The sequence below is a fragment of the Pithys albifrons genome, chromosome 2 (genome assembly GCF_047495875.1).
Source record: "Pithys albifrons albifrons isolate INPA30051 chromosome 2, PitAlb_v1, whole genome shotgun sequence".
Lineage (NCBI taxonomy): Eukaryota > Metazoa > Chordata > Aves > Passeriformes > Thamnophilidae > Pithys > Pithys albifrons.
Window position 1 is genome coordinate 45,462,014 of NC_092459.1, and position 15,355 is coordinate 45,477,368.

The 15,355-nt window shown below is 42.6% G+C and overlaps 2 protein-coding genes across 7 annotated transcripts in view; one reads left to right on the forward strand and one right to left on the reverse strand.

Moving 5' to 3' along the window:
* Positions 1-4,390, reverse strand: part of AK9 (adenylate kinase 9) — a 67,562-nt gene extending 63,172 nt beyond the window's left edge. For all 5 annotated transcript variants that reach the window (XM_071548889.1, XM_071548892.1, XM_071548891.1 and 2 more), the window contains exons 1-3: positions 4,316-4,390; positions 3,240-3,369; positions 773-836 (exon numbers count right to left, since the gene is read on the reverse strand). In XM_071548889.1, the coding sequence (XP_071404990.1) occupies positions 773-836; positions 3,240-3,356 (181 nt within the window). In that variant the 5' untranslated portion in view covers positions 3,357-3,369; positions 4,316-4,390. The remainder of the gene's footprint in view (positions 1-772; positions 837-3,239; positions 3,370-4,315) is intronic.
* Positions 4,391-5,426: 1,036 nt separating this feature from the next.
* FIG4 (FIG4 phosphoinositide 5-phosphatase) overlaps positions 5,427-15,355 on the forward strand; it is a 74,302-nt gene continuing 64,373 nt past the window's right edge. The window contains exon 1 of one of the 2 annotated variants that reach the window (XM_071548894.1): positions 5,427-5,673. In XM_071548894.1, coding sequence (XP_071404995.1) covers positions 5,608-5,673 — 66 coding nt within the window. In that variant the 5' untranslated portion in view covers positions 5,427-5,607. Of the gene's footprint in view, positions 5,674-9,057; positions 9,127-15,355 lie in introns of those variants that run through there. The other variant, XM_071548893.1, reaches the window with a different exon arrangement.

Sequence of the window (15,355 nt, forward strand, 5' to 3'; positions counted from 1 at the left end):
ATATTTTTTGGCATTTATTTAGTATCAAAAAACCCATTTCCAGAGACTTAATTATTTTTTGTAGGAACCTAATTTCTTTCTGAGATGCCTCAAAATATAAAGGAAATCTCAAGTAATGTGTTGATAGTGAATAAGTTAATGTTATAAACAACAGATTTTACTTCAGAGATCTTCAAAAACCTTTGATGAGAGGGGCTGTCAGAAAAGGGGCTCAATAGCTTAAAAAATCAAATGGCACCTTGTATTCTGGTAAATGCGTGGTGGGGGAAATTAACTACACCTTCTGAAAGAAGCCACTGGATTTTTTTGGGGTAGAAATTTGAAAGTGCCAGTTCCCATTCCTTCCTTTATTACTTGTAATGATACAAAAGCTCTGGTCCTGTTTGCTGGCAGACATCTGCCTTGCATTGAACACTGCACAAAAGAAAAGAAAGATTCGCCTGTTTTCTCATCGTCTGTATTGGAAAATGTCTGTGCTCGCTGGAGTTGAATGAGTTGCCTCCATGTGAACGAGAAGGGTCACACGAACCATCTTACAGGACTGGGAATAGAATTTTATTATGATGAAAAAACCCACAGTGATTTTCTATAACTAAGTAAAAGGCCATTATCAGCAATTTTATTTCTGGCAAAAAAAATTTGCTTGGTCCTTATCAGAAGCCTTTGCTGCAATCAGAAACGTGTCTTTTTGAATTACAGGGAACAACAAGATATTCTAAAGCAAAAGATATTGTGAAGGAAATGCAATGTTCCAAATACAATGTATGTTTACCTTCGATGAGAATGCAATTCCATCTCTGTGCTAGTTTTCTAGCTAAAGTTTTCTTTCCAGAACCCTTAAAATGAAAAATACACTTTAAAAACAAAAACAGGAAGAACAAAACAAAAAAACAGAACACACAAAACATATGACACAATAGAGAAGGTATTTTCATATGATAAAAACAATTAAATGCTACCACTGGGATTAGGGCCTATGAGTTATGTACTGGGCAAACAGAGAACACTCTTGTAATACCATCCTCTATTTTATACTGCCTAGTATTGCTAATATACTGATAATGCCCTTTGCAGCTAATTATCATTGAAGCAATTATACTGACTTGGTTTCTGAGTAACTCTATCTAAAACTCAGCTATTATTTGCTTACATATTCCTAGGAGAAACCCTTTAGGACTGAAATTTATTATCTTCAGCCTCAAAGCAAATTATGATGCAAACCTGCTCAACCCTTTCTGAGTAGGATACATAGGGATACTGTTCTTTGACTAAAACAACAAATGCTTAAAAACTGTGCTTGTTAGTCCACAAATTTGGTTTGATACTGACAAAAAGTTTATTTCATCGTTTACATGAGTCCTGAGGCACCAACATAACTGAGAGTAATGAGGCCTCTAATAGTACAGCCGCCTGAATGGGATTTTGCAAAACTCACCATCTTCCACCCTCGTGATTGTGTCCCTATTTTTCAAGGGCATATAAGACCTGTTTTGACAGTCTGTTTGCCCTAGAAATGTTATGATTAAAAAGTAGCAAAAATCCACAAATAAATCACATTTCCAGTTAACAGTGTATCAGCAAACAGTCCAGCCTACTCATGCCTTAAATCTTACAGGTGTAATGTGAGCATATGTATGTGTGAGCTTTGCTTTAATGGCACTATGTTTTTAACTTAAAAGATCTATCTTAAATCAGATAGTCAGTCATATAAATTAAAAATATTACCATAAAAATAGACTATCTAATTCCCTGCTTTCCTGGCAAGGCCTGTACAGTTTTAACCCTTTGTTAAAAATTTGTACTAATGTAAAGCATGCACTGAAAACAATGATTGAGAATATGAGATTTTTTTGTATTGTCCTTCAATGACAATACAAATCTGGTTTGGTCTACAAAATGTAAATCTGCCTTTTTCATGTGAAGTTAGAAACTTGGTGTTGTTTAAAACTAGATAAACTAATCCACTAGTTTTCTATTGAGCTGAGTGCACTCTTGTAAGGGCATATAACCGTAAGACAAGTTAGAAGGCAAACTTGTACTAAAAAAACAACTCTCCAGCAAACTAAGGCACTAATGGCTCCTCACATGAAGTCTCATACATTTGGCAAAAACAAGAAATCCGAGACGTTTAGGATTATAAAATACTAAGTAAAGGAGGCCACAAATTATTTGAGAGAGGCCTTGAACTATAGTTGAAATGTAGTACAAATCTTATCAGAACACCTTGTCGAATTTCAGGTGTTCCCAAATACATGACATACAATTACATCAAAGTTTGAATATTAAGGTTAAGATATGTAATATCTCATTGCATATCTGCAAGTCAGTACATTAACCTTAAGGATGTTTTATGGTTATTTATGGCTTTAATCCATCAAGGTTTTTAAAAATTAAAATAATATAATAACATTATTCTTGTTTTGACTGGGGTAGAGTTAATTTTCTTCACAGTAGCTAGCATGGGGCCATGTTTTGGATTTGTGCTGAAAAAAATGTGGTGATAATATAGAGATGTTTTTGCTCCTGCTCAGCTGTGCTTACACAGAGCCAAGGCCTTTCTGCTTTTCATACTGCCACGCTGGTAGAGACTGGGTGTGCACAAGGAATAAGGAGCAGACACAGCTGGGACAGCTGCCCCCAGCTGACCAAAGGGATACTCTGTGGCATCATGCTCAGCTTTTAAAGCTGGAAAAGAAGGAAGGGGGTGACATTCAGAGTGATGGTCTCTGGCTTCCTAAGTAACCGCTACACGTGATGGGGCCCAGCTCTCCCTGGGTGTGCCTGCCCATGGGAAGTGGTGAATTCATTCCTTGGTTTGCTTTGCTCCTGTATGGGGCTTTTACTTTGTCTGTTAAACCATCTTCATCTCAACTCATGACTTTTCTCACTTTCACCCCTCGGGTTCTCTGCTCCATCCCACTGGGGTGAGTTAGTGAGTGAGTGAGTGTGCAGGGTTTGGTTGCTGGCTGGGGTTAAACCACCACAAAAAGAATGCACTTGCCTATGCCTATGTGAAAAGAAAAACTTTTTGAGCAACATGTAACTTTTAACACTTTTAATAGTAATTGATGGATCACTCAAGCGATCAGAATCTTTACTACACTCTGCAGGATTCAAAGAGTGGAAAAGGTGAAAAAGTGTTTGATCCTTTTGGCAGCATTGCTAAACTAATGTTTTGGAAGGAAAAGTGAAATTGTTAGCAAAATATCTGGAGAAAAAGTTTCTAGCAGACATCTTACTGGCTTTCCAAAGACAATTAAGCAAGTGGGCTTGGACAACAGAAAGGATTTTTCAGCTTCATCTTCATCAAAGATGTCTGTAAAGGGTTGAGCTTGCTTTTTCTCTTGTGAAGCCATGTATTATCTAAGACTGGGAGGATAAAAAGAGCTTGTTATAAAATACAGTAGTTACATATGTGTAAAATTACTTTAAAATTGAACTGAATTACAGAGTGAATGGCTTTGTAAAAAAAAAAAGCTGTTATAAGAAATAAAGCATTCAGAGAACATACACAAAGCACCCATTACTAAGAGAAAAGCCACTTCTTAAAAATAATGGATTGTCGGAGCTTCCCCTGATCCCCAGCTGGACTATCTGGCTGTTGGTAACACCTTTTTCATGACTCTCAAACTGCCTGTTGCTCTTTTTCAGTTTTTTCATTGCCTTTTCCTTCCTGCTGCAATTACCACACATTTGTAAACTCTCTCTCGTCCCTAAAATGGACCGTGGATCTGCTAAGACCTTCCCTTGAGAGCTTCAGAGGCAGAAGGGCCCTATCATGGTCAGCGGAACCACAGGTACATACATGAATAAGGCTTTGCAGAATCAAATCACAAATCAATCTGTTCTCTCACAAATCCCAGCTCTTCCAGAACTGCAAGAAGTCACAAATCCAGTGCTATGAAACAAATTAAAACCTAAACAAGTTTCTAATTAAGGTAAGTTGGAGGAAAATTTGGGTGGGCCTGTCACAAAAATGGAGGCCAAAAATGTGAGGAGCTTGTTTAAGCTTGAAAAAGAGGAAGAAAAAACCCTGGCTTTCTTTAGAGAGCCACTTCAGGCTCACACATAGAGCCCCAGTACAACCCCCACACAACCCAATACAACGTCCAGTCATTTTTAAATTAAATCAAAAAATTGAATTAAATTTTAAAATTCTACCGCAGGATGAGAATCTGTAAAAGCCAGATAAAACATCTCTTGAAACATCAAATTGAAACATTCAGATACCTTCACAGTATTTTAAAACTAACTTTAAAAACTCCAATCCCTTCACACGCGAACCAACCCCCCATTTCTCTCACAGGACACTCACCGGCTGAGCTTTACCTGCCGTTCCCTGCAGTTCGGACACTGACACGCGGCCCCGCTGCCCGGGCAACGGCCGGCCCCGCCCACAGCGCTGGCCACGCCCCAGACGAGAATAGCCCCGCCCCCGTGCGGAGCCCCGCCCCCGAGGGAGAAAGTCACGCCCCCACACCTTGGCCACGCCCCCAACGAAAAACCCGCCCCGCGGGGAGCGAAAGCCACGCCCCTACTTGGCAGAGCCCCCGAGGGCAGAGAAAGCCACGCCCCTGATCTTGGCCCCGCCCCCGCTTCGCCAAACCGCAGCGGTAAAGCCCCGGGCCCCCCGCTTAGCCACGCCCACGATGGGATAAAGCCCCTCCTCCTGCGCTTGACCACGCCCTGAGAGAGATAAGGCCCCGCCCCTGGTGCTTTGACCACGACCTAGATGGCGATCTGTGGCGGTCCCGTGGTGTAAAGGAGAGCACTCTGGACTCTGAATCCCAAGGACCTGAGTTCCAGTCTCAGTGGGACCGTCCCCTGACAGTTCAATGCCTCCCTGCCATCCCATCCCGTCACATCTCGGACGCTCAGCAGGGTCAGCCCCGGTTAGTACCGGGTGCTGGGACAGTCCCGAGGACTTCCCTGTCACTGTCCAAGCTCGCTCGGCCGTGGCAGATGGACCTCAGGACTTAAACGGTGGGGCCAGTTCTGCGCACACTGTGCCTGACCTAAGAAATCCACTGCGCAGGCTGGAAGGGCACACCCACGTGGGGAGAGCCCTGCCCAAATCTGCGTTCGGGAGGTTTGGCCATACATACACACACACATACAGATAGCGATAATGCCCCGCCCCTGCCCTTGGCCACGCCCCCGAGGGAGATAAGGCCCTGCCCTGTCCTTTGCTCCACCCCCCAAAGGTGGGTTCGGCGTATCCCCGCCCCGTCCGGCGGGTGGAGGCTGCGGGGCGTGGGCGGGGCTGCGGAGTTGTTCCTTGTGCTGACCGCGGGCAGCGCGCCCAGGTGGAAGCAGCGTGCGCGGCCGCCGCCCCTGGCCGGCCGCGGTGCCGCGGCGGGAGCTGCCGATGCTGATGGGCCGCGCCTGACGCTGTTCCGCCTCCCACTCCGCCCGCGGCGGCGGCGCAGGCGCGGGCGCGCCTGCGCGGTGGCGCGCGGGCACTTCCGGGTTGCCCCGGTGCCGGAGGTGTGTCACTGCTCATTCCCTGTATGTCCCCCCCCGCTCCGACGGGGACCGACCGCCTGTTCCCGGGTTGTCCCCGGGCAGCCCCCGCCGCTTCCGCCCCGGCCGTGCCTTGGGGCCGCCATGCCGGCGACGGCCGCCCCCCTGATCAGCTCCGTGCAGAAGCTGGTGCTGTACGAGACCAGGGCTGTAAGTAGCGTCCGCCCCGCCGCCGCTCCCGGGGCGTCCCGGGTCCCCCGGCCTGCCAGCGCGGCGCTGCCCTCCCTGCGGCTGCTACCTCGGCTGGGCTGTGGCTTGTCACAAACTGCTCCTTCCATTCCTTTTCTTTTGCTGGGGTTTGGTTGATTTTGGTCCCACGTTCTGAACATCCTAAAAACTGTATGTATGGCCAGTCTTGGCAAATGCAGATTTGGGCAGGGCTCTCCCCACATGGGTGTGCCCTTCCAGCCTGCGCAGTGGATTTTTTAGGTGAGGCACAGCGTGTGCAGAACTGGCCCCACCGTTTAAGTCCTGAGGTCCATCTGCCACGGCCGAGCGAGCTTAGACAGTGACAGGGAAGTCCTCGGGACTGTCACAGCACCCGGTACTAACCGGGGCTGACCCTGCTGAGCATCCAAGATGTGACGGGATGGGATGGCAGAGAGGCATTGAACTGCCAGGGGACGGTCCCACTGAGACTGGAACTCGGGTCCTTGGGATGCAGAGTCCAGAGTGCTGTCCATTACACCACGGGCCCAACCCTACATCCTAATAACTAAAGAAACCCAAAAGTATTTAAATTCTTGCCTTCACCGTGTGTGTGCCTCTTGGCTCAGGTGCAGAAGCAGCACCTGACATGAGGCCAGCGCAGGGCTGCCAGGGGGCAGGGAGGGCTCAGTGCTTGTGTCCTGTGGCTGGTGTCACACCGCTGGGCTCGCAGTGCTCACTCCTGCCGGGGGGAGGTAACGCTGCACAGCTGAGGGTGTCCAGAGATAGAGAATTCGGATTCGAGTTAAGACTTTAAACAGCATGGCTGAAATGGTTACCACCAGGAGTGGTTACCATAGAATCATAGAATCGATTGGGTTGGAAAAGACCTCCAAGATCATCAAGTCCAACCCTTGGTCCAACTCCAGTCCATTTACCAGATCATGGCACTCAGGGCCATGACCAATCTCAGTTTAAAAACCTCCAGGAATGGGGAATCCACCACCTCTCTGGGCGGCCCATTCCAATACCTGATTACTCTCTCTGGAAAGAATTTTTTTCGGATCTCCAACTTCAATTTCCCCTGGCAGAGCTTGAGCCCATGCTCCCTTGTCCTATTGCTGAGTGCCTGGGAGAAGAGACCACCCCCCAGCTGGCTAGAACTTCCCTTCAGGTAGTTCTAGACAGTGATGAGGTCACCTCTGAGCCTCCTCTTCTCCAGGCTGAACAACCCCAGCTCCCTCAGCCTCTCCCCATAGGGCTTGTGCTCCAGTCCCTTCATCAGCCTTGTTGCTCTTCTCTGGCCTCACTCCAGCACCTCAATCTCTTTCCTGAACTGAGGGGCCCCTCAGCTACTTGTGGCAGATTTCAGCCCTCATCACGGCTAGTGAAACAACTTCCTGAGTTTTGTCTGACCTCTGGAAGTAACCTGTTGAAGATGCTTAGCATTCCGTATGTCTTGTTGCAGAAACTGTAGGCATGTGTTATTCACAGTACTTTTTTGCCCTGGGCAAAGTGGATTGGGGTTTTTTGAGTGCTAATTGCTGCTTTAGCCATGTGATGAACACAGTGTGAGTCAAAATCCAGTTCCCGGTGTAATTGTATGCAATGGATGCATGGCCAGACTTGGCAAATGCAGATTTGGGCAGGGCTCTCCCCACGTGGGTGTGCCCTTCCAGCCTGCACAATGGATTTTTTAGCGAGCTTGGACAGTGACAGGGAAGTCCTCAGGACTGTCACAGCACCCGGTACTAACTGGGGCTGACCTGCTGAGCATCCGAGACGTGACGGGATGGGATGGCTGGGAGGCATTGAACTGCCAAGGGACGGGCCCCACTGAGACTGGAACTCAGGACCTTGGGTTTCGGAGTCCAGAGTGCTCTCCTGTACACCACAGGACCACCCTAACATGAGATAATACCACTGTGTTTATCACATTTTAACTCCAAAGTGAATTTCTTTGTGTAGTTCCCCGTGTTTCCTAGTATGTTGCTTTTTTTAACTTGAGGTAGTTTTCCATAGGGTTAGGTGCCACAGCTTTAAATGCCTCATTTGTTAGCTCTAGTTCTAAGTTCTGATGTTGCCTGTAGTGATAGCAGAAAGATGGTTTGTACACTGAGGTCAGTGTAGCCTCCTGGAAACTTACCAAAGGTATGGTTTTGGATGAAGTGAATGCAGTTTGGTGTGCATGAATGGTCTCAGTTTGAAGACAAATCTGGCTTCCACCTTTGGTTCTGTCAGAAGTAGGTTTGTGCTTTTATGCTAATTCCCCATTAAACAGCCTGTGAAACGGAGAAGGATCAAAGCATGCAGAGTTAACAGTACAAATATATTTAAAAAATGAAGGCTACACTGCAGAAAGTCATTCCAAAATGTTACTTTTTTCCTATGCCTAGAGGAGTTTTGAATGGCTGCCTCAATCATCTGTCTCATTGTTGCTGGAAAAGGCTGATTGTTGTTTTATGTTCAGCTAAATTGTTGCTGTATGAGAGGAGGGCAATGGGAAAATATGATTTCTGAATCAGGTCCTAAATTACTGAATTTAGTTGTTCTTGGCTCACAACTCAAACTGCCTCTCGGTTAGCTGAGTGTGGACTTCTTGTGACTGGCACACATGGATATCTGGCCTGTTTCACTCTGAACTGTAAGGCTCTGTTACTGAGATACAACTTGTGAGCAGGGACAATATTGCCCTTTAAAGTTCTGTCAGCTCTCTGCAATTGATGAAAATGGGATGTTTTTCCTTGAGTGTGTTTATGCTTTTATTTAAAAAATAAGAAAATGACAGTTGAAACACCTTGTATTTTGATATTCAGATAGTCATTTTTTTTGAAAAGAAAAAATACAAATAAGAGTCGTTTTGGTGTGATTACATGAAAAGAATTGATGCTTTTAATAAACTCATAGACTAAGGTAGACATAAAAGGGACTTCTGGAGACCATCTAGTGCAGCCCATTGCAGAAAGCAGCTTCAAGAGCAGGTTGCTCAGGGCTGTGTGCAGCAGAGTTTTGAATACCTCCAAACACAGAGATCTTACAGTCTCTTCAGGCACATGTTCTAGTGCTTGGCCATCCTCCTGGGGAAAAAAAAACCAAGAAAAAGGTCAGAAATTCCTTATAATAAGTTGACATTTTACACGATTCAACTTGTATCTGTTGAATCTTTTTCCATCCACTTTAGAGATTGTCTCTGTAACCTACACCTTTTTGTTACATAGTTTTAGACAGCAGTAAAATGCTGCCAAAGCTTTCTGAAGGTTGAGTAAACCCATTTCTCTCAGTGTCTCCCAGTGCATCATGTGCTCTGTCCTCTGGATCATCTGGGAACTCGATGATTCAGTGTCACGTTGGGCTGCTGACAGAAGTTCCCACTTCTTCTCCCTGAGGTATCCCTCGTGTGGTCTCTTTTGCATGAAATCTCATGCAGTTGCCAGCTGTGACAGTCACTGGAACTATGTAAGCATCACCCAGACATAAAAATGAATAGCTTTTTCCTGGTTCTGGTTGCTCTTCTAATTTCCCTAAGGCCATAGATTGGCTGGATCCAGCATGCAGGATGCAGAGCTGCATCAGCTGCAGGGTAACATGAAACTGTATCCTGAGAATCCTGCTGTTGACTTTGGTGGATAAAGAAGGGATGACTTAAGTTGTCAGCAGTGGGAGAAACAGTGGAGTTTACACTGGTCATATGGCTTATTCCTCTAAAACCCTTTTGTATTGAAGCAGGAAGAGAATAAACGGATGAAAAAGTAGAAATGGTTTAGGGAGGGTGGTTTTTTTGTTTGTTTGGTTTATTTTTTGTTTTTAGTTAAAAATGCAGTAGTATTAGTTAAGTCAAACAGGAAAGGCTCTGATAGTGTTATTGGAGTGAAATGTGAGACTAGAGGTGAGGAGAACTGAATTCACAGTGTCAATTGAATCAATAGGGCAAAATTTTATATTTTTTTCTGTTAATGTTTATATTTAGTATAGTTGCTGAAACCTACCTTTTAAATTGATGTTTTGGGTCAATAAATGCCATGGAGATGTTAACTGTATGTCATGTTTGTCCTGGGAAGTTGAAGGTTTGTTTAGAAGTAGTCGGAAAGATGAACTGAAAATTGTATTCAGATCAATGCCAATTAATTTTCATTTTATGTGTATATTGCCTGCTGAAATGCACACCAGAGGGCACTAAAGATATTTCAGCATTATGACTAATAAGAGATAAAAGATATTTTACTCTCTTCTCAAGGAGAAGATGGAACTTTTGTGTATTCCCCCAGATGAAACCCACCTGAAAGCTGTAGGTTAGTTCTTTGGAAATTATCATTCCACTGAGGCAGTGTGACATGGAACAAGTCAATTTCTGTCATCTCTATAAAGGCATATCATTTGCCTATCTTTCAGAATATTATGAGGCTTAATTAATAATATTTTATTCTAATCAGGTTGCTCTACAATCTCCATCTCCACAGTATTCAAATGACTTGCATGAGCTTATTAAGTAATGTGACCTGCATAATTACCGCTAGATTCCTCTGCCCTTTTTTCTTTTCCCTGGGGAAAACTATGTGCATTTCTTTTATTTTAAGTTTATTTATTTTAATAATAATAATAAATGTAAACCCAAGGTTTGCTTATTTAATGCGGATGTTAGTCTGTGATCAAATTGGAGAAACTGTAGTGTAGAATATTTCACAGAAAAGGCTACAGAATTTTTACCGAATTATGAAGTGCACTGATTTATATAGATGGTTATCTGGTACATTTAAAAATTATTGGAAGTAATGAACAGCTGGGCAACCAGTAGCTATCATAATTTTCTAGCTGGAAGTGGCTGTGAAATTTGGTCTCTCTGGAGTGGTTCCATCAGCAGAAGATGGCCCCTTTCAGCTGACTTCCTGTTCTGTGTCATGGCAATCTAGGAATGGTAACGATGTGTTGGAGCAGAGCATGGCATTGGCACAAGAGGAGTTTTGTGAAAATCAGGAAAGCACTCTTTCTGTGTTAAATGACCTGATATACTGTCAGATATATAGCAATAGAATAGAGAAACTTAATCAGCTGGTGAATGGGGGATCTGGGAGCATTTATGGGTAGGGCGGGTGCTTGGTGGAATAGCAGTGATGGGAACACCACAAGTTTTGAGGGATATGTGCCATTCAGAAGGAATAAAAATAAAGTTCAAAAGTGGTAGCACCACACTGCATGTGAAAGATGTGCCTTCAAATGTCCGCCTGAAGTTGCTCTGGTGATAGATTTTTTATTTCTTCAGTCCTCTGATGTCCTGGGTGTCATCATGTAATCACTAGATTAACAGGAGAGAGATAAAATTAGAGATTTGGTTTTGTTGTGAATCCACCTTTCTGGATGGGATTGTGATGAGATGCTTGTGGATACATGATCACAAATTGATGTATTTAAATGTAAGGATTCTATGCAAAAAAACCCTACTTACTTAAATGTAAAAAAGGATGAATAAAAATAGGCATTTCCTATTGCTACTTTTTATTATCAAAACTAAGTTTGTTATGACCCTAAAACTAAATGGGTGTTATTCCTTATTTAAAGTAAGAATTTACTGTGAATATGAATGCACTGAAGAAGGGGTGCAGACAAAATGAGTAACAAGAATAAGGTTATGAAAAAGGGATCAATCAATGTTGAGGTAGAAATAAAATTAAATATACTAAACAATGGAATGAATGTAAATATTTTCAGCTTGCTCAAGTCAAGAGTGGTGCTGTGACTGGAACATGATAATTGAATATTTAATCCTTTCTGAAGTTCTACACGTAATTATCCATAGGAAAGTAAATGAAAATTGAGGCAAAGGACATAAAACAGAGTCTAGACTTGCAAAGATGCTACCAGATTAACCTGGTTCTATTGCACTTCTTCATCTAAAAATCAGATGGCCTTATGTATTTAGATCAAATCTTCTATGGAGTACAGTGCCACAAAGAAAATCTTTGGCTATGCTATGGAAGGAGGAAAGTTAGTAGATAAATTAGTGTGAAGTGAATAAGGAATCATCTAAAAGGGATGATTTTTTTCAATTAATGTTTTTAGGACTGATGCACTTCAGCACTTTCAGTAATGTTAGCTCAAAATGTAGGCCAGCTTTGATTTTGAAATATTGGAAACAATTAGGATAATCAGAGCATAAGAAAGCAAGAAATGATGTTGACCCTCAGGGGTAGATAAATAATTTGAAACAGAATGTTATACTGTGAAACTTCATACACCTTAGGATAGATTACACACCAGTAAAAGTTTTTGGGGAGTTTATCAATTCAGAAGCAGCAGAGGGGAAGGAAGAGGACTGGGCATTTTGTCTGAAGAAGGAATGGGAGGTTGAGCTGCAGATGAAGTGAAACTCTGAAAAAGGGAAATGTGGTCTTTTGTGGTATAGTCATTAATGAAAAATACTGATGTATCTTTAGAATGAACCCTTGTGTTGTGTAGACTTACTGTCCATCTTAATTTAAGAAATAAGAATTCAGTCAGGAGCAGGTGCATTGAAGGTCAAGTGAGGTAACATACATGGTGGCAATGTCTTGGAAGGAGCAAAGGGACAGCAAGATTTCTTTAGTCTATTGAAGTGAGTGCTGAAAAGGCATCCAGTTACGTACATTTCTGAAAGCATTCCAGCAGAATAGTTGCTGACAAGCAAAGCAGTATTTGGCTAAAGGAAAATGTATAGATTGATAATTAATAGATTTATCTGAAAACTATAAGGGAGAATCTTGAGGAATCCTTCAGTGGAGCAGCAAAGCAAACTCCTGTTGGGAACAAAAAAGCATTGGTTGATTTGGAACGAAAGGGATTCAGCAAATGGGCTGTAGGATGCAGAATGGGTACCCATTATTACATGCCCTAAGAGTGGTGCTTAGCAGCATACATTCTTGAAATTTCTCATATTGAAAAACCTCCTTTTGAAGAGTTTCAACAGATTATGAGAAGCAGATGGCATGTCAATTGAATTTTTGCTTTTTGCAGATACCTCTTTGTCTCTGACCGTGTCTTCCTTTCTGGATATTGTTCTGCCAGTTTCTATGAGAGATTAAAGACTAACACTTTCTGAATTGCTGTGGGTTCTGTAGAAAGAAAGAATGTAGGTGGAGCTTTTGCTGTTCCTTACATTGAGGTGTAATTATTCTATGATTCTGTTTTAATTGTAAATAAATTACATACATTTTGCCCAGGTCAAGTCTGTTTTGCCTGTAATGGTAAATGTTAGGCAATATTTCTGTCCTTACCTTGACCCATCTGCTTTTCCATCTTATTTTCTGTGCTTGTCCTGTTGGAGAGGGGGAGCAGAAGAGCAGCTGGGTGGAGGTCTGGCAGCTGGCCAAGGTCAATCCACCACACTTCTTTAGGACTTTGTGTTTTTAGACATATCCGTGGTCTTAACAGGTGTCTTTTGAAAGCATTTTGTCTAAGATCTGAAGTTTTTTTCTTTATGCTCTTTGCAGATTTAAAAATTGACTGTATTAGTACATTGCCATATTTTTCAGGGAGCTTTTAGTGTATTTTCTTTTCTTTTTCCCGTTGATTGAGCTGTTTGTAGCTTTTTAACTGAGGAGTGAAATAAGTTTTTTGCAATGCTAGCATTTCTTAATGATAATTAGTCTCCAAAGAAGTAAGTCATAGTTTTGAACCAGGAGTTCTAAGCAGTAATCTTAAAAAAAAATAGTGAGCAGGTTGTTTGATTTCAGAACTATTATCCTGCCATTAAAAACAACAATTTGCAGTAAGAAGTTTTTCATTTCGTTTAGACTCCTTTTAGAAGAAGATGTTTTGTTTGGCTGAATCAAAAGATTTGATAAAAGAGAGTGTAAAGCCTTTCAATTAGATTGCTTCAGGTAAAACTCAGTCCCAGGTGGAAGTGACTAATGATTATTCCTATCTTGTGGTTGCTTAGTGATAATTGTGCATTAAATTAAGCTCCAGCCCAGATCTCGGAGCTGCATGGTGCACTGCTGTGGTGGGTACAGTGCTTGTTAACAAGTTTCAGCAGAGGCCAAGGGCAGTCTAAACCTGGAAGCAGCATGTGTCACCTCAGGGGATGGTTGAAGAGCCCTGGCCAGAGCATGTGAGGGAGGCTGCACAGTTTTTCCTTGTGGACTGTTCTCTGGAGGGCAGTCCCGTGGTGTAAAGGAGAGCACTCTGGACTCTGAATCCCAAGGACCTGAGTTCCAGTCTCAGTGGGGACCGTCCCCTGGCAGTTCAATGCCTCCCTGCCTCCCCATCCCGTCACATCTTGGATGCTCAGCACGGTCAGCCCCGGTTAGTACCGGGTGCTGTGACAGTCCCGAGGACTTCCCTGTCACTGTCCAAGCTCTCTCGGCCGTGGCAAATGGACCTCAGGACTTAAACGGTGGGGCCAGTTCTGCACATGCTGTGCCTCACCTAAAAAATCCACTGCGCAGGCTGGAAGGGCACACCCACGTGGGGAGAGCCCTGCCCAAATCTGCGTTCACGAAGTCTGGCCATACATACATACATACTGTTCTCTGGAGAAAATACTTTGTTGTTCAAGGTTGTCCATTTATCTAAATGCAGGGCTTTGCTGTGGAGTGGAGTTCTTTGAGACACTTGGAAAATGCCTCAATTTATTCAGTTCAACAGTGTAATAAACAGAATGAGATAATAAGGATAGAAACTCTCAGAAAGGTTTCTGTAGCTTACCTATGGATTCTCCTTTTTTTCCCCCCTGCAAACATTTGTGTTAATCAAATATGTGTAAACAGTACAGCACATTTTAGCTCTGATTAATTTTAGAATTATATTACAACCTCAGAAATTAATTTATTTGATGTTACATTCTCAGTGTTGATTTGCTATTTTTCTTTATGCTTTCCTAGTATTCATGGGATGGTAAATTTAATTGTGCAACATGTCACTGATATAGGTTTATTTGTGCTCCAGAAAGGCAGACTTATTTGTTCATTAGATGCATAAATTAGGTAGCAAAACCAGCTAATGCTGAAGTGTCTTTTTTGTACATTTTTTTCTTCCATTATTAGTTTTCATACAATCTTTGTTTTCCTTTCAGATCTTGAAAGATGAATATGAATTGGCATGTAATGTTATTATTGATCTCCTCTCCCACATGTTAAATCCATGTGACATCTAAAGTTAAGAGCTGACTGCATAGAGATCCACATGAATTTGCTCGCTTTCCCACTAGGCTGAGCATTATTGATGAGTTACGCCTTGCTGTGTGGTAGCACCACACTGATTAAATAGATTATTTTAGCAAGCCAGTCCTGCTACCTGTCCTTATTGTTTATTCCTCTAAATGTAAAAATTCGTTTATAGTTTGATTCCCTTACATTAGAAATGGACATATTATGTGTTTATCTGTGGTCTTTTGTATTGTAAATGTGAAATAAAGCTAGTATTTTTTTAAACAGTGGTATTGTTAACCAGCAAATTTGAGTATTGTGGAAGAACATTGGTGAGAAGTCTTACAATAGCAAATATGAGTAAAAATTGAAGAAAACCTGCAGTAGTGAAGTACTTAAAATTTTTCAGTGTTTATTATTGGGATCAGGAGTGACTAGTTATAAACAGCAGTGGAGTACAGTATAGCAACAGGAGTTTTAGATCTTGAAAAGTTACAAACTCATGTATAAGCTTCTGCTAAATTTCACAAATCAAATGGGAAGACAGTAATGGCTGGGGCAGGGTGCAG